This window comes from Microcaecilia unicolor, chromosome 1, assembly GCF_901765095.1.
Source record: "Microcaecilia unicolor chromosome 1, aMicUni1.1, whole genome shotgun sequence".
Classification (NCBI taxonomy): domain Eukaryota; kingdom Metazoa; phylum Chordata; class Amphibia; order Gymnophiona; family Siphonopidae; genus Microcaecilia; species Microcaecilia unicolor.
Window position 1 is genome coordinate 556,716,587 of NC_044031.1, and position 20,313 is coordinate 556,736,899.

At 42.3% G+C, this 20,313-nt stretch overlaps 1 protein-coding gene across 36 annotated transcripts in view; it reads left to right on the top strand.

Moving 5' to 3' along the window:
- The window catches only part of RIMS2 (regulating synaptic membrane exocytosis 2), a 1,685,778-nt gene that overhangs the window by 1,199,879 nt on the left and 465,586 nt on the right, over window positions 1–20,313 (top strand). For 2 of the 36 annotated variants that reach the window (XM_030217635.1, XM_030217627.1), the window contains one exon: window positions 3,493–3,519. The exons of the other annotated variants lie outside the window; for them this stretch is intronic. In XM_030217635.1, the coding sequence (XP_030073495.1) occupies window positions 3,493–3,519 (27 nt within the window). The remainder of the gene's footprint in view (window positions 1–3,492; window positions 3,520–20,313) is intronic. 36 annotated transcript variants of the gene reach the window in all.

Consider the following 20,313-nt stretch of genomic DNA (forward strand, 5'->3'; position numbering starts at 1 on the left):
TTTTTTGGGGGGGGGGTTGGGGGGCTCAGCACCCAAGGTAAGGGAGCTATGTACCTGGGAACATTTTCTGAAGTCCACTGCAGTGCTCCCTAGGGTGCCCGGTTGGTGTTCTGGCATGTGAGGGGGACAAGTGCATTACGAATGCTGGCTCCTCCCATGACCAAATGAGTTGGATTTGGTTGTTTTTGAGATGGGCGTTTTCGGTTTCCATTATAGCCGAAAACCGGGGATGACCATCTCTAAGGTCGACCATCTCAACATTTAGGTCGACCATCTCTAAGGTCAACCTAAATGTTGAGATTTGGGCGGTCCCGACCGTATTATTGAAACGAAAAATGGACGCCCATCTTGTTTCGATAATATGAGTTTCCCTGTCCCTTCGCCAGGACGTCCTTAGAGATGGGCATCCCCGTTCGAAAATGCCCCTCATGGCCTCCACAGTTCATGTCACACCCATGGCAGGTCTCCATTTGAGAGATACCAGTACCAGAAATGGTGTTCAATGCTGATGAGTTAGCGAACAAACAAATTTCTGTAAACTTGTAAGATGTAATATGGCAATATGAAAAATTAAAGTGTAGCAGCTCACCAGGACCGAATGATATACATCTCAAAATTCTGATAGAACTGAAAAATAAACATGCAGAGCTATTGTTAGTAATATGTAATTTATGTTTAAAATCAAGCATGGTACCAGAAGATTAGAGGGTGGCCAATATAATGGCAATTTTTAAAAAGGGTTCCAGAGGTGATCCGGGAAATTATAGACCAGTGAGCCTGATGTTGGTGCCGGGCAAAATGGTAGAGACTATTATAAAGATCAAAATTACTGAATATATGTATAGGCATGGATTAATGAGACAAAGTTAACATGCATTTAGTTAGGGGAAATCTTGCCTCAGCAATCTACTAAATTTCTTTGAAGAGGTGAATAAGCATGTGGATAAAAATGAACCAGTCGATAATGTGTGTTTTCAAAAGGCATTTGACAAAGTACCTCATGAATGATTCCTAAGATAATTAGAAAGTCATGGGATAGGAGGTAGTATTCTATTGTGGATTAAGAACCTGGTTAAAAGGTAGAAAGCAGAGAGTAAGGTTAAATGGTCAGTATTCTCAGTGGAGAAGGGTAGATATTTGGGTCTCCCAGGGGTCTGTGTTGGGACCACTGATTTTTAACATATTTATAAATGATCTAGAGATGGCAGATGATATTTAATGTGAGCAAATGCAAAGTGATTCACGTAGGAAAGAGGAACCCAAACTATAGAAACGTGATGGAAGGTTCCACACTAGGAGTCACCGCCCAGGAAAAAGACCTAGGCATCATCGTTGATCATACATTGAAACCCTCTGCTCAGTGTGCAGTGGTAGCTAAGAATGCAAATAGAATGTTAAGAAGTATTAGGAAAGGAATAGAAAACAAAACTGAGAATGCCTTTTGTATTGCTCTCATGATGCGACCACATTTTGAAAACTGTATGCAGTTCTGGTCACCGCATCTCAAAAAAGGCATAGCTGCATAGGCACCGACTCTGTGGGTGCTGTGGGTGCTCGAGCACCCCCAATATTTCACCCACCGGAAGTTCGCTCCCTCCCTCTCTCCGAGTTCCAGGGTCGTCGTCCCCCTCCGAGTTCCAGGGTCGTTGTCATCCCTCCTTTCCTCCCTCCCTCCCTTCGAGTTCCAGGCCCCCTCCCTCTGAATTTTAGAAGTCATCTTGACTTACCTCATCGGGGTTATGGCGGCCGGCAGCAGCGGTAAAAAGCGTGCAGGCTTGGCACTTACTTCAGTTTTCACTTCTCTCTCTCTCAGCTCTGGTCCCGCCCTCATGGCTGAGGAAAGATATGATAGAGGTCCATAAATACTGAGTGGAGTGGAATGGGTAGATGTGAATCACTTGTTTACTCTTTCCAAAAATACAATGACTAGGGGGCACACAATGAAGCTATTAAATAGTAACCTTAAAACAAATTAGAGAAAATATTTCTTCACACAACATGTAATTAAACTCTTGAATTTATTGCCAGAGAATGTAGTAAAAGCAGTTAAGTTAGCAGAGTTTAAAAAAGGTTTGGATAATTTCCTAAAGAAAAATCCATAAGCTATTATTATTATTAAGATGAACTTGGGAAAATCCACTCTTTATTTCTAAGATAAGCAGCATAAAATCTGTTTTACTCTTTTGGGTTCTTGCCAGGTACTTGTGACCTGAATTGGCCACTGTTAGAAACACGATACTGGACTTGATGGACCGATCTGTTTCAGTATTGCAGCGCTTATACAATACAAAAAAATATTTATATTCTGCTGTCTACCCACAAAAGATCAATGCGGGTTACAATGTAAGTAAAAAACTAGGCCATCACTAGGAAAAGTACAACAATCTTACAAATACCTTATTAACCTGAATCATATCAATAAATTGGTCAAAAACTAAATCACATATGTGGAAAATAAATGAGCTTTCAACAATTTATGAAATATAAAATAAGAGGACATCACTCTTAACGCCAAAGGTAGAAAATTCCAACATTGTACTAAATAGTATACAAAACTGGAACTATGATAAGATTTATATACCTCACCTTTTTTACAGACAGAAATTGTAATAAACAACGATCCTTTGATCTTAGTGAGTGAATTGGTGTTCCTAACGTAAATAGTTCAATTAAATAATCTGGAATAAAGCATAAAACAGTTTGTGGATAAAGATACATGTGTGTGTCAGCATGTGTGCATTGTTGGAGCTGGTTTTGGGTGCTTATTTTATAAGGGCACATTGGCATCTGTGTTGTCTTCATAAAATAGGTGCTTTTCTCTTAGGCATTTTGTTATAAAATTAGGCCCAAAGAGATTTTTCAGGCAGAGAGAAGGAGTTGATTAGAGATTAGATAGGTCTGTAGCACTACAGGACACAAACTGGATGAACAAAGTAAACTTTTCTGCCAACATCTATGTTTCTTGAGGTGATAAGGAGTTAGGTTGACCATCTAAAATATCTAAAGACATATAGGCACTTTTATGGAAGAAATCTCATGTACCTTTATAGTTCACAGCCTTGTTAAACACTGATTTTATTTATAGCTTGTTTGAGATTAGAACTCAAATCTAAATGATAATTATTATCTAATCAATGTGTTATGAAAATAGCTTGTGATTATTTTACTTTGAGTTTGCATGTACTGAGTATTTTATTCATAAGCCATGATGATAATAAATATCTTATAGCTTGGTTTGGATATACATTTAAATTCCTTTTCCAAAAGGTATTTATCATGAAATAGGGATGTTTAAAATGGATTATTAATTCTTAAAATAGTTAAAAACCACATAATAAATTCTAGGAATTATTATCCAGACAATTAATTATTCACATTGCAGAAATTTAAAAGGAGAACACTGGTTTGTAAGTTGTACACATCCCTTTTACATGTATAGAGTTCATATGTTTTGTCCCTTGTCATCAGTTTATTTTTAAATTTGTTTTCCAGATAAAGGCTCATATTCTTATAATTCAGGTAAATTTTCCAGCATGTCTGAATGTGTAATGCATGTATACATATGCAGAGTCTGGTGTGTGACATTGTAAACAGTATGCTTATTTTACAATATTGTACATATGTTGAATTTTTGGGGAGCTTACATTTCCTTGCTTGCTTTGTAGAAGTGTTTCCCTTTCAGTGTCTTTGTTTTCAACATCTAGGGCCCTGCTTAGTAAGGTACACTAGCATTTTTAATGTGTGCTAAGAATTAGCGTGCGCTAACAATAGATGCACTTATATATTCCTATGGGTGTCTCTAGGGTTAGCGCGCATTAATTTTTTGCATGCGCAAAAAATGCTAGCGTGCCTATAGCATGGCTTACTAAACAGGGCCCCTAGTTTTTAAAGATATCTGAAAGTCGCCTGTTTTAAAATGTGGTATTTATTTTGTTGGCTTTATGAGAATACTTAAATGTCTGGCGGATAAGCTATAATATACTTTTAGATAATGATATAGCTATTTTTAATCCAAACAGCCTTAGACTTGGAGACTTTTGCTTATTTAAGAATTGATTTATGCAAATTCAAGACAAAGGGCATAATTGCTAAAGCTTTGTTCCCATTCTGTGGTTACAGTCAAAAACTTAGGGGTAGATCATAAAGATGTAAATGGGCAGGAGAGGCTCCTTCCTGGTTAAACTGTGATGAGCGGGCCATTGTCCAATTTTCAGGAGCACTTAACTAGCTTTAATCCATCTGAAAATCCAGTTAATGCCAGGGCAGAGTGGAATTTACCCAGTTAGCAGAGATATTCAGTCTACTAACCAGGTCAAGTGTCTGGATAAAGTTAGGACAGCAAAAAGGAATTGAATATCCCTGTCAGATTTAGCTGGCAACAGTCAGTGCCTTTCAAAATGCTGAGTGGTCCAGAAAAGGGGGGAGGGGTGGGTAAATTAGGTTCTTAGAAAAACTTCTGCAAGAAAGATTTTTCCCTTTTCTTTTCTTGGTAAATAAAAAAATATTTTATGTTAAAAATCCACAGCACAAAGGTGATGCATTTGAAAAAGAAGCATGACTCTCTTTTATGTGGCATTTTATTTGGATTTTTGAATATTTAATATGGATGATATTGTGCACATCTGGTAAGGGGCAATGGAACCACATAAAGCATTGAGACATCTTCATGTTAGCAAGGTTTAAAGGCAACAAGAAACACCCAGATTCCACACTTTAAACATATTCTTTTCTAAACTTTTTTTTCACAGCCTTCATCTTTGATTCTTCTTTCCAGAGAGTATGCACAAGCAGCCCTAGTCTCTAGCTAGTTTGTAGTTTAGAAAGACAATAGTGTCAGCTATTTTCCCAGGACTGGTGCAAGGGTGTGACATCTGCAATTAACCTCAAAGTCTCTAGACACCCTCCCCCCTTGAAATTTTGATAAACTAAACAATCATGATCATCTCAATGCCACCCCACCCAGAACAATCCTGTAAAAATGCATAACTGAATATCATACATTTAAATAGTAAACTTTATTTTACATACATTTAACATGGCTGTCGTCACTACTACTAGCTCAGTTCCACACTCCTGACCCAGGTTACAGGGATAAACCACTTCCTCTGCATTACATACATTCCACACTCTCCATACAGTCTATCTAGTTCAAGCTTGGAAGTGAGTCAGAGGTCCGGACTGGAGATCTGGCGTATGGGGAAAAATAAGTGAGGGCTTCTAGTAAGTGTCTTAACAGTCCCGGGAGCAAGCGTCCCTGTCCCCGCTCCCGCTTCATAGACAAACCACACCGCACTTCAAGGGTTTAATTTAATGTAAACTCAACTTTACTTAACTTTCTGCAGTGGCAACCAAACAATTCCATTGTAACTCCATATGTACATCCTTTGGTCTGTTCGGGACTGTGTACCACAATCTTCAACCACACTTTCCTCCATCTGGAGTAAACTTCCTTAGTATTTGCACATTTATAAGATCTCCTGTACTTTACCCATCCTATGGGCTGGTAGTAATCCAAGGCTGATTCCAATCTGCTTCCCTCAGATGCAGACCCTTTAGGCTGCTGTTCCAGTAATGCAATTCTGGAGCTGCACCCTTGCCTTGAACAGGCTTCCCTTGTTCTAATCCTGCTCTTGGGCTGGGTTACTCTTGCCCACCCAGAACCATCCCATTTGCCACTTATATGGGCAGCAACTACTCCCCAATTCAATCTGAGTTTATTTAGCCACTTAGGGATCCCCTCTCCACCAAGGGTCCCGGCGGGGATACAGGAAACCAAAGACCAATTCATCCTCCAAAAAGAAGCCTATTAGGCATATTTTCAAAGCACTTAGCCTTCCAGAGTTCCATAGAAACCTATGGAACTTTGGAAGGCTAAGTGCTTTGAAAATATGCCTCTTTATCACCTTCAGCGCCACCACCCCTATCAATCAATTCATAAACCCACTTTCTTTCTTCAATTTATTTCAATACCATCCCAGCTCTCCCTCCCCCAGTAATATCCAGAGAGCTGATTCCACTCCGTAATCCCCATATAATGGGGGTTTACATACACATAATGAGGGCAATTTCCAAAAGCCATTAACCTGGGTAAATTGGCTTTCTGTAAAAGTCCAGGCTGAGATCTTTTGAGTTTCTGTGGCTGTCTGCTATCCCCTCTCCCCCCACGTCCCTTGAAGCTGCTGCCCTAGGCGGCCACTGAGTGTTGGCTAATGGTTTGGACTGGCCCTGCATCTTATTTTGCTTTGTGGCTTGAAAACATACTCCACAATGTGTCCACTTTTTAACTCCTAAGGGCTGGACCAGAAAAGAAAAGAGAGGAGGGGGTATAGCGCTAATATACCGAGCACACCTCACTATTCAAACCACTGCCGAATCTATAGCAACCCACCTCGAAATAGCCTCAATCAGAATCCACCATAAAACCCTGCTCGACCACCTAAATTGTGTCCTGTTTCACAGACCACCATGCAACTGGAACGAAAGCCAAGCAGACTTCATGGACTTCGTTTCAAATACATATGTATCCAACTCCAATATACTAGTATTAGGAGACATTAACTTTCACCTAGAAGACCCACACTCTACCAGTGCACGAGAATGTAAGGACTTCCTTCATTTATGTGATCTTACATGGCCAAACATGCAAACAACCCATGCGAAGGGTCATACACTCGACCACATCTCATACAAATTGTCCACTGATCAGAACCTAACCATTACACAAACTAGTTGGACAGAAACACCATGGACCAACCATTTCAAACTAAACCTATCCATAAAATGGCGGAAAAGGGGTTCTCCCCACACACGAGAACATACAACCCACACCACGAGAGACCAAATAGACCCGGCTACTTTCTGGCAACAGATATACAATAACGATTGGACAGCACAAACGGATTCCATACACTACCTCTCAGAATGGGACAAAAGATGCAAACATATACTAGACAAAATAGCACCCTTACAAACAAGAACTTCATGCAGACCCAACTCAATACCATGGTTCAACGAAGAATTGAAAAAATTAAAAACACATTTAAGGAAACTGGAACGTGCATGGTAAAAAATAAAAGATGAACATACATTCAACGCATGGAAACAAACACAAAGGAAATACAAATTAACAATAAGAAAGACCAAAAGGTCATACTACAAATCTAAAATTGGCCCGGACTACAAAAATACGAAGAAACTATACCATCTCGTGAACAAATTACTAGACACAACGCCGGTCATCACAACCAACACTGACATCCCAACTGCAGACAACCTTGCTAAATAGTTCAATGAAAAAATTGTAAACCTATGCAAAACTCTACCTCAGGACAACACGGACATAGAAAACTTCATTAATGGTCTAGACCCAACCCCCGGTGAATACCCTGTGGACCGAATATGGTCAAATTTTGCTCCCCTCAGTGCCGACACAGTTACCCAGGCGATTAAAAGATACTCCAACAGCCACTGTCAATTGGACACCTGTCCCAGCTACCTAATACAATCTTCCCCCCACCACTTCATAACAGATCTCACATCCCACTTAAAATACTTCAGCAGGGTATTGTCCCTAAAGAAAAAAGGCAACATCCTGCTCACCCCAATACCAAAAGACACCAAGAAAAAAACAATCGACATCACCAACTACCGCCCAGTAGCATCTATTCCATTAGTAGTCAAACTATTGGAAGGACTGGTGACCAAACAACTTAATGACTACATAAACAAATTCACCATACTACATGAGTCACAGTCAAGATTTTGACCCCAACACAGTTCCGAAACAGTACTACTTACTCTCCTAACTAAATTCAAGCAGGAGATAGCAATAGGCAAAAGCATTCTCCTCCTCCAATTTGACATGTCTAGTGCATTCGACATAGTTAACCACAACATACTGCTAAGACTCCTAGATTACTTCGGAATCAGTGGTAACACTCTTAATTGGATCAAGGGTTTTCTAATCACCAGATCATATCAAGTGAAATCAAGCATAAACATATCGTCACCCTGGAAACCAGATTGTGGAGTACCGCAAGGATCACCACTATCACCGATCCTCTTCAACCTCATGATGGCCCCACTAGCCAAGGCCTTATCTACCCAAGGCCTTAACCCATTTATCTACGCCAATGATGTTACACTCTACATCCCCTACAAGCATGATCTGGCAGAAATCACCATTGAAATCAAGCTCAGCTTAATCATGAATTCATGGGCAAATGCATTCCAACTAAAACTCAACACAGAAAAAACGCACTGCCTCATCATCTCATCCCAATACAATACATATAAACTCACAAACATTAACACCCCAGGATACACCCTCTCTATCTCAGACAGCCGGAAAATTCTCGGAGTAACAATTGACCGAAACCTCTCACTATAGACCCAAGCGAAATCCACCATAAAGAAAATGTTTTTCTCAATGTGGAAACTCAAATGCGTGAAACCATTCTTCCCTGAGGGAAATATTTCGCAATCTGTTACAGTCAACGGTACTAAGCCATGCAGACTACTGCAATGGAATGTATGCGGGATGCAAAGAACAAATCATAAAGAAACATCAAACCACCCAAAACACACCAGCTAGGCTCATATTTGGAAAAACGTGCTTTGACAGCCAAACCACTACGAGAAAAACTGCACTGGCTTCCAATTAAAGAACGTATCGCTTTCAAAATCTGCACAACAGTTCATAAAATTATTTATGGCGAGGCACCAGGATACATGACAGACCTCATCAACCTGCCAACTAGAAACACTAAGAAATCAGCACGATCATACCTAAACCTCCACTACCCAAGCAGCAAAGGACTCAAATACAAATCCACTTATGCATCCAGCTTTTCCTACTTAAGCGCACAACTATGGAACACAGTACCAAAAGTAATAAAAACTACGGTCGACCACCTAAACTTCCGGAAAGCACTAAAAACAGACCTGTTCAGAAAAGCATATCCCACAGACCCAACATAAAAAAGCCTGGATACCTACGACATAATGAAACCAAAGACCATAATGGACATATCCTAACCCTTCCTCTCCCTCTCTAATGTTCCCCCAATTGTATTTACCACACATGTACCTCTCTCTACCACAATATCACCTTGTAATTGTATTAGTTCATACCGGAATCGGCTGACGCCATTTACGGTACTGTGTAAGCCACATTGAGCCTGCAAATAGGTGGTAAAATGTGGTATACAAATGTACCAAATAAATAAAAATAAATAAATTATTAATGCTATTCTCCTAATCTGTGTCTGTGGAAAAAAAGTGTAATAAACCAGCCCTAAATGTAGTTTGGGGCATAATAGCTCCATAGTAATCTATTAAACATGGAGGTATTTAAAATTTATATAGTAAAGAGCTATACTGACTACATCAAAACAGGCATTTCATGGATTAAGCTGCAGTTCTAGTTGGATCCAGAGTGTATGCACTGTTTTCCAATGTAGAACCCTAAGATTTCTTCATCCTTGGATTGCCTTGGAACTATGGATAAGTAGAATAGATTGGACCCTTGACACATGCTTGGCTATGCTGAAACTCATTTGAAGTGGCGTTTTTTTGATAAGAATAATTGTTAGGATGTATTTAGTTTAAAGTCTTGGCATTTTAATGAATTAGTACCACCCAGAAGTGTTTTATGACAAAATGATTACCTTAACTTAAATAAGGCGGTGGCTGTATCTAGAAGGTTGTTGGGCTGCATAGAGAGAGGTGTGACCAGCAGAAGAAAGGGAGTGTTGATGCCCCTGTATAAGTCGTTGGTGAGGCCCCATCTAGGGTATTGTGTTCAGTTTTGGAGGCCGTATCTTGCTAAGAATGTAAAAAGAATCGAAGCGGTGCAAAGAAAAGGTACGAGAATGGTATGGGATTTCCGTAACAAGACGTATGAGGAGAGACTTGCTGACCTGAACATGTATACACTGGAGGAAAGGAGAAACAGGGGTGATATGATACAGACGTTCAAATATTTGAAAGGTATTAATCCGCAAACGAACCTTTTCCGGAGATGCGAAGGCGGTAGAACGAGAGGACATGAAATGAGATTGAAGGGGGGCAGACTCAAGAAAAATGTCAGGAAGTATTTCTTCACGGAGAGAGTGGTGGATGCTTGGAATGCCCTCCCGTGGGAGGTGGTAGAGAGGAAAACGGTAACGGAATTCAAACATGCGTGGGATAAACATAAAGGAATCCTGTTCAGAAGGAAAGGATCCTCAGGAGCTTAACCGAGATTGGATAGCAGAGCCGGTAGTGGGAGGCGGGGCTGGAGGTTGGGAGGTGGGGATAGTGCGGGGCAGACTTATATGGTCTGTGCCAGAGCCAGTGGTGGGAGGCGGGACTGGAGGTTGGGAGGCAGGGATAGCGCGGGGCAGACTTATACGGTCTGTGCCAGAGCCGGTGGTGGGAGGCGGGGATAGTGCTGGGCAGACTTATACGGTCTGTGCCAGAGCCGGTGGTTGGGAGGCGGGGCTGGTGGTTGGGAGGCGGGGCTAGTGCTGGGCAGACTTATACGGTCTGTGCCCTGAAGAGCACAGGTACAAATCAAAGTAGGGTATACACAAAAGTAGCACACATGAGTTGTCTTGTTGGGCAGACTGGATGGACTGTGCAGGTCTTTTTCTGCCTTCAGCTACTATGTTACTTTAACTTCATTTTTTTGGATAGTTAAATTGTTCGATTCTTTTGTTTGGTCTGAAGTAAGAGCTGAAGCAGAGTGCAGACACACAAATCTTAGTTCTGAATTTTAAGCATTCTGACTTTGGTAAAATGGGGGAGTACCTGAAGAAAGTGTTGATGGGCTGGAAGTAAATAAGAGCAGTGGAGAATCTGTGGTTCAAATTGAAAGGAGCTATAAAATCAGCAATAGATCTTTTTGAAAGGATGGGTAAACAAAAGAGCAAGAGAAAAAGGAAACCCATATGGTTCTCAAAACAAGTAGCTGACAAAATAAAGGCAAAAAAGGTGGTATTCGTGAAATGCAAAAGGACGCAAGAAGAGGAACAAAGAGAGTGCTGGGTGGAACTGAAACAAGCAACGAGAGTAATATGGCTGACATGGAGGGGCATAAGGGCGCCATAAAGCAGCGCCCCGACCGTATTATCGAAAAAAGATAGCCGGCTATCTTTTGTTTCGATAATACTGTCGGAGCCGGCCAAATCTCAGCATTTGGGCCGGCTTTAGAGATGGCCGGCATTGGCTTCCTGTGATAATGGAAACTAATGCCGGCCATCTCAAACCCGGCCAAATCCAAGGTATTTGGTCGTGGGAGGAGCCAGCATTTGTAGTGCACTGGTCCCCCTCACATGCCAGGACACCAACCGGGCAACCTAGGGGGCACTGCAGTGGACTTCAAAAATTGGTCCCAGGTGCATAGCTCCCTTACCTTGGATGCTGAGCCCCCTAAATCCCCCCCCAAAACCCACTCCCCACAACTCTACACCACTACCATAGCCCTTATGGGTGAAGAGGGGCACCTACATGTGGGTACAGTGGGTTTTGGAGGGCTCCCATTTACCACCACAAGTGTAACAGGTAGGGGTGGGGGTGGGCCTGGGTCCACCTGCCTGAAGTGCACTGCACCCACTAAAAACTGCTCCAGGGACCTGCATACTGCTGTCATGGAGCTGGGTATGACATTTGAGGCTGGTATAGAGGCTGGTAAAAAATGTTTTTTAATTTTTTTTTGGGTGGGAGGGGGTTGGTGACCACTGGGGGAGTAAGGGGAGGTGATCCCCGATTCCCTCCGGTGGTCATCTGGTCAATTGGGGCACTTTTTCGAGGCTTGGTCCTAAAAATAAATGGACCAAGTGAAGCCGGCCAAATGCTCGTCAGAGCCGGCCATCTTTTTTCCATTATCAGCTGAAGCTGGCCTTCTCATAACCATGCTCCTGTCCTACCTTCCATACCCTTCCGAAACGCCCCCTTTAACTTTGGCCGGCTCTGCGACAGAAAGCAGTTGGAGCTGGCCAAAATCGGCTTTCCATTATACCGATTTGGCCGGGTTTAGGAGATGGCCTTTGCCTAGTTTCAAATATTATTTCTTACCATCATGGTTCTAAGAATGCCAAGGTTAATGCCCTTTAATCACCCAAAAGAGACATCACAACTATTAGTGTATAAGTCATCAATACAACTAAAATAATATGTGTGTGAATGTGTGTCAGATAAGTTGAGAGACTGCCAAAATCATAAGAATTAATGGCATCACAACTCAACTATGTACAATCATCATAGCGCTAAATTGTCCAAGTTGTAGAAAAACTTTTTCTCCTTTGCAGCCCTTAGCCATTATATGAAAAATTTCTGCAGAAGAAATCACTACAGCTGAGAGTGAAGACCCCATTATATAAGCTTCCTGATCCATCACAAATACTATAAATGAGTGACCTCTTGGAGAGGCTTTGCCAAGATGACTAAGCCAGGAATCTTTTGCTGGCCGTACCTTCATCCCAGATAGATGCATGACTTTGAGATTACGGGTCACCTAAGAATGAAGAAAACCACAGAACTGATTTCTAGAATCTTTTGATGACTATCTTTACATAAGGATTTTGGGGCTTATGTTTTGGACTGTGCACTGTGTGCCAAAACCAAGGCTTTCCAGAAAAGATCTTCCAGTTCCCTCTACACTTTGTCCCCATATTTCTATGGACTTCATTACCAGTCTTCTAACCTTTCTGGATATGCTGTGATTCTGGTGTCAGTGTTTCATTTCTTGCAGATGATGTATTTTCTTGCACCTAGATCCTGTAGATATTTCCCTAACTTATTCTATATGTGTGAGCCCCACCCATGCTTCACTCAAATTCCGCCCATATGTACACCCACCTGTAAACTGTGCACTATTGATGATATGTGTGTAGCTACAGAATAACACATGGATTATTTTGCATTTACACACAAGTGTGGACACATGCTTGCATATGCTAGTATTCTGGTCATTAACACATATTTGGTGCCTAACTGTTGGTGTCATTTTATAGAATTATCCTCACTCTGCTTGCTGGTGAATGTATGTCTGTCTCTGTTTAAGGTTATTTTACAGTAACCTTAAACTGCTGATAGTTATTGCTGGTTTTGTTTGTATATTTATATTCACAATTGTTGGTTGTCCCTGACTTATTATCTGAGCTGTGGGGTGGCTGCAGCTGACTCCTGCTGGTTCTCCCACTCATCTCTTACTACCCCATGCCAACACCATCTACAGCTCTCAACAGGTGTCAGTGAAGGATGCATAGGAAAACTGGAATCTGGGCAGCTGTCAGTATAGCAGTGTAAGTTGCTGGACTGAGGTGCCTGGACTAGGTAGAGAAAGCACTCTGGGTACATAAGCCAGAAGTTCTAGAATTAGTACAGTTCTGCTAGGGCATCTGATGAGTCTACAGCCCTGTAGCCCATGACTGGATAAAAAAACTGCATGGAACTGTTCATCCTGAGCACTGAGATGCAGTCTTCCTGGCATTGATAGCAGATGTCTCCCATAATATTGAGCTGAAGGCCAAGTAAGGTAAGAATTAGGATCTGGAGCTGTGGTAGATTACTGGAAAAGAGTCTATCAGAATTTGAATCTGCTCATGATTTCCAGGTGTGTTTGTGTGTATATGTGTGTGGGTGAGGTGGTGGTGGAGGAGGGGGGTAGTCATAAGGATAAGGTTGGTCAACACAGGGGCATAATTAGTTCTAGAGAGCCATTTATCATATATGTGATTATAGGACATAGGCATATGTGCTACATGAAAGTAGTCAGCAGTTCAAGGCTCTCTTGTCTCAAAGAGTAGCCCAACTGGTGGGACACATTTCACGAGGCCAACATGTACATGTCAATTTATTCTGGTGTCTGAAGCTCCACACACAAGTTGCCAAAGTACACGGATGAAAACCACTGTCAACGGAAGGCATTCTTTAACTCTTCTTTTTTAAAGAACACCTACAAATGAGCTAGGTAACTTTTTAAAGTAGGATAATATTTATGATACAAATTCTGGTGATGTGATGTAAAACGTAAAAAAAATATATATCTATATCTATAGTAATGGGTCTCTTGGTTGTACTGCTGGTGTAAAGTCTGATTAGGGTCTTTTCTTATCTTTAGTGAGGCTGCTGAATAACAGGTCTCAGAAAACATAAAACAACAACAACAAAAAATCTTACTGCAGTCCCAATCCCCGAATCCGGTCTGGGATTTCTGTCTGGTTTATCAGGGCAGCTCTCTCGGTAAAAGAAAGAATCAAATAAAGTCACAGTTTCATTTAACCTTTAGGTGGCACCCTTGGAGCAAACAATACCCTTACACCAGTAATTCTTTGGTAAGAACAGTTCTCCAGTAGTACACAGTACTTTGTTTCTTCTTTCACCATCTGAAGAAACAAAGGAAGGAACACTTCACCCTTCCCCCTCCAGGTAAAGAGCCCTTTTATAATCAGTTGGTTTTAAGAATTATCCTTCAGCAGTGCTGGAAATCTCAGAGGGGAGTTTAAAACTTTATAATCAGTTTGTTTTAAGCATTGTCCTTCAGTAGTGCTGGAAAATTCAGAGGGAAGTTTAAACACCTCCCTTCCCTGAGCACAGTCCTGTATCCAAAACAAAACACAGAAACAGAACCAAAGTACATCCACTGTTTGCCAGTTTAAAGTTCATGTCACAGTTTCAAATTGTCAATACCTTTTCACATTTTCACTGACAGCCTCAGCATATCTCTTGGCTCATCCTGCCACCATTCTTACTGGAGATAAGCCAACACTGGGCCTCCCTCCAGGACTGTGTGAAAATACCAGAGTTTTTCCAGCCACTGAAGCACCCAGCAGCTGGTTTCATTCACTGTGGAGACATCTCCATTTTTTCCTCCTCTTCAGGAACCATTGCCTCTGGGACAGTCTGAGACACCACCTGGTCAGCCCACTCCATCTTCTTGGTCTCCTCACTTCCTATCTCCTCTTTCTTGTTAGCCCTTGGGGCCCCTCCCCTTCCCAGCCTAGGCCCATGTCCATATTATATTACCTAGTCAGCCAGGGGGCCTGGGCTAATTTGGGATCCTGGGTTGTCTATAGGGATTGCCTCTGAAATTGCCAGGGATCTATCTGTCTGGGTCCCTTCCCTTTCTGTGGCCATACCAGGGGGCTGGGGGTATTATGGTACAGTTGTGCATGGTTCAGTGGCTTCTTAAAAACCAGATACTACATAATAAAGATGTCTAACCAGATATCAGCCTCCTGGATCTCTGAGTGTAGGGTACCACAGACTTCTCCAATATCACCAACACTGTTCAATGTATTGATGGCTACTGTAGGCAGAAAACTGGAACTAATGGGCTTCAACCCATTCATATACGCAGATGATGTCACCATCTACATAACTTTTAACAACAGTATCACAGAGATACTGGACAAAGTTAAAACAGGCCTGGACCTTAAGGAAAACTGGGCATATCCAAACTGAGCATATTCAAACAAACTAAATAGAGACAAAGCCAAATTCCTGGGTCTCTCTATCCCGCATAACCCCATATCTCACCAAATTTCACAATCAACCATCAAACATACCAAATTGAAACACAGCTAAAAATATTGGGAATTATACTGGATACACATCTATCACTGGGCAGTCAAATATCAGCAGTCACATCAAAATGCTTCAGAACACTATAGTGAAATTGATTATATTGTCAAAACTGAGCTATTGTAATGCCGCATATGCAGGGTACAAAGAAAACACTCTAAAATAATTGCAAACTGTACAAAACACGGCAGCAAGACTGATATTTAAAAAGTGAAAATACAAGAGATCAACCCCACTGCTTGAAATGTTAACTGGCTGCCAATCAAGGCAGGACTATTCTTCAAAATTAGCACCCTCTTCTACAAGATACAATTTGGTATGTCTCCTGAATATATGGGAGATATGATGAAACTATCTCCAAGAAATGCAAGCCCAGAAACCAAAGGATACCTACACCTTCACCTACCCAACTGCAGAAAAATAACTTATAAAACCATCTACACAGCAGGATTTAGTTACCTGGGCTCCAAGTGGTGGAAATCAATACCAAAGGTCACAAGAAGCATCTACAATTATTTTCAGTTCAGAAAAGAACTGAAAACCTACCTCTTCAAAAAAATTCTATAGCTAACTAAATGAACTATCAGTGCCCTTTCCGCTTCCTAATTGCAAACCAGTATTGTAAGAACTGAAAACCTACCTCTTCAAAAATTCTATAGCTAACTAAGGACCCTGTTTACTAAGGTGTTAGTGTTTTTAGCGCACCTACACTTTGCGTGCGTGCTAATCATGTAGGCGCCTATAGGGATATTGTAGGCATGTACATGGTTAACGCATGTTAAAAATGTTAAACACACCTATAAGGCTGCTTAGTAAACAGGGCCCTAAATGACCTATCAATGTCCTTTCCACTTCCTAACTGCAAACCAGTATTGTAATTTTCAACCTTATTGTAAATTATAAGCCACTTTAAAACAGAAACCTTTTTTTGGATAACAGTGAGATACAAGAATGCATAAATAAATAAATAATAGTAGGGTAACAAACATGCTGACTTCAGTAGAATTGGGGGGGGGGGGGATACCTGACAGGATAGGAGGAAATAAAAGTGGAAAGACAGTGCAGTAAATAAAAACGGGAAGAAAAGGAAACCTATATGGTTATCCAAACAAGTGGCTGAAAAACTAAATGCAAAAGTTATGTAAGTGGCTTAGCGGAGGTCTATTCCAGCTGTTTTGCTGGACATTGACCTTCAATGGGAGGAAGAAGAGGTAAGAAACTTCAGTTCTCACAAAACATCTTATTTTGGGACTGTAAGCTGAAAGGGTTAGGGGTCCTACAAGTGGGACTGTACTATAAGGCTGCAGAAGTACGAAGGGCAATTGAATGGGTCCAGAATCATCCTTATGAGCTGTGGATTGCTATTGAGCAAGCTTTAGTGGGGTCAGTTTAATTGAACTACCTAATGTGGCTGCCTAAAAGAAGTTGCTGCTTAGAACCAGATGTGTGCCTAACTACCTTACATACACTACATATCTGATCTCCTACGAGTCCCTCCCCACAGGTCATGTGATGGCAGCAGCATGAGCGGACGCCCACAAGCTTGGCTCCGCTCCCTCACGCTGATAAACCCCTTTCTTTTGGCACCCCCAAGGTGAATTTTTTCAATCTAAAACTGGCCAACCAATGTTGGAACTTGGGGGGGGACTTATCTGACGACGAATTGACGGTGGAGGAGGCCGGAAAAGCCTGGTATGCCGATCAAAGCGGCCCGCGCAAGCAGGGAACAAGCCGCAGGGAGCGCGCGCAAGATGGCAGCCCAACAACGAGATTCTTTGATGCCACAGGCTTCTGATGACACTATCCAACTTTCAATGTGAAACATGTCGCAATTGTTAGACAACAAACTTGCCAAGCTGCATGTTTCTATGGACGAGCTGAATGACTCAGTGGCTGGCCAAGCGGCATGCATACTTCAAGCAGAAGAGCGTATATCCGCCGAAGAGGATTATGTGCACGTGATGGAGGAAAAAATAGGAGTGCTGGAGGCACGGAATGCACGCTTGTTAGAATGGGTGGAAGACCAAGAGAACCAGGCAAGGAGGAATAATTTGTGAATTGTCGGCCTCCCAGAAGCCATCAAAAAATCGGACTATCTGGAAATCACGGAAAAATGGCTGCTAGAGGCAGTTGGGCTCCCCTCGGAGGTGGGCCCGTTCCATGTGGAGAGAGCGCACCAGGTAGGGACTCGAAGAGAGGAAGCAGATCGACCGTGCCCAGTCATAGTTCGTTACCTGAACTATGCTACTAAAGCCAGGATATTGGAACTGTTCAAACGCTCGCACAACTTGGATTACAAAGGCTCGAAAATACTTCTTTTCCAAGATTTTTCGCCATGTGTTTCGGAGCAGCGGTGGGTGCTAGCTTGTTCCCAACTCTTTAGCAGAGGTATCAAGTTTGCTTTCCAATACCTGGTGAGGGTGAGACTGCTTCACAAAAACCGCAAACTAACTTTCACAGCGGCTGCAGAGCTTCGTGAGTTCATAGACAAGCTGCCTCCTCCCGAGTGAGAGTTCACGCTTGTGGCAGAGCAAAGTATGGTGAGTTCTGGTCATGAGAGATGTTTCTCCCTAAAGTCAGAATATTGTCCTGAGAGCCCCTGGTTAACGGTTCTGTTGGTGTTTTATTGGACTTACAATAAGGCACTCCTGTTCGTTGGTGGGCTCCGTGTATGTCAGGGGGAACGCACTGTAACTGATTACTATTTAGTGGATGGGAAGGAGGGGGGGTAGGGTGGAGCAGGGGGAAGCTATAGGTGGGGGGGGGGCTTAGTACATAAGTACATAAGTATTGCCATACTGGGAAAGACCAAAGGTCCATCGAGCCCAGCATCCTGTTTCCAACAGTGGGCAATCCAAGTCACAAATACCTGACAAGATCCCAAAAATGTACAAAACGTTGTATACTGCTTATCCCAGAAATAGTGGATTTTCCCCAAGTTCATTTAATAACGGTCTATGGACTTTTCCTTTAGGAAGCCGTCCAAACCGTTTTTAAACTCCGCTAAGCTAACCGCCTTTACCACATTCTCTGGCAAGAATTCCAGAGTTTAATTACACGTTGAGTGAAGAAACATTTTCTCCGATTCGTTTTAAATTTACTACATTGTAGCTTCATCGCATGCCCCCTAGTCCTAGTATTTTTGGAAAGCGTGAACAGACGCTTCATATCTACCCGTTCAACTCCACTCATTATTTTATAGACCTTTATCATATCTGGGGCCGCCTTTTCTCCAAGCTGAAGAGCCCTAGCCGCTTTAGCCTTTCCTCATAGGGAAGTCGTCCCATCCCCTTTATCATTTTCGTCACACTTCTCTGCACCTTTTCTAATTCCACTATATCTTTTTTGAGATGCGGTGACTAGAATTGAACACAATATTTGAGGTGCGGTTGCACCATGGAGCGATACAAAGGCAGTATAACATCCTCATTTTTGTTTTCCATTCCTTTCCTAATAATACCTAACATTCTATTTGCTTTCTTAGCCGCTGCAGCACATTGAGCAGAAGGTTTCAACGTATCATCAATGACGACACCTAGATCCTTTCCTTGGTCCGTGACTCCTAACGTGGAACCTTGCATGACGTAGCTATAATTCGGGTTCCTCTTTCCCACATGTATCACTTTGTACTTGCTCACATTAAACATCATCTGCCATTTAGACTCCCAGTCTCGTAAGGTCCTCTTGTAATTTTTCACAATCCTCCCGCGATTTAACGACTTTGAATAGCTTTGTGTCATCAGCAAATTTAATTGCCTCATTAGTTACTCCCATCTCTAGGTCATTTATAAATATGTTCAAAAGCAACGGTCCCAGCACAGAGCCCTGGGGAACCCCACTAACTACCCTTCTCCATTGAGAATACTGGAGAAGGGTAGTTAGTGGGGCTTAGATCAGAGGGGGGCAGGGGGTGGGGACATTTTTCTGTGGGTGATTGCATGCGTTTGGATGATTGGAGGATGTGTATGGGGTCTGAGGGGGGAGGGTTGTATGTGCAGGGGGTGGAAAGTGTGGTGAGAGAGTGGAGAAGGGAGGGTGAGTGCGACATGTTCTCGATTTTGTCCAGGGATTTAGGGGGGGAGGGGAGGGACTCCGTGCTCCTAAAACTGCTGAAGTTTCGTTCTGTCTTGAGGGAGGGCTTGTCAAGTATGGGCGGGGGCGGCGCAGCTGGGACGCCATCTTTAGCCTTCGACATCACTGGCTTGCATTTTCATGATAGACCGCTAGTAGAGTGGTGGAATGGGTGACCTACGAGTTGCTACATTGAATGTGGATGGAATACACTCACCTGTAAAATGTACAAAGATCTTGAACTATGTCAGACGGTCTAAGGTGGAGGTTTTACTCTTGCAGAAAACCCACCTAACTCATCATGAGCATGTCAAATTAAAAAGAGATTGGGTTGGGGAGCTGGCATCTGCATCCTACAACGGTAGGTAAAGGGGGGTAGCTGTCCTGATCCATAAGAAACTGGATACCCTATGTCATAAGATTATTGCAGGCCCTGATGGCACTATGTGGTCTGGATGGGGGACCTACAAGGGAAACAAATAGCCATCTTCTCTGTTTATGCCCCCAACGTTTATTCACACAGTTTCTTCTCCAAATTGATAGCCATGCTGGCAACACTGCATGGGTACCCATTGATAGTGGGAGGAGACTTTAATATCACAGCTGACCTACTACTTGACTGCAGCCCTCCAAAGAGAAGACCCAAAGGTCATGAGGCCAGGGGAGTAAATTTTT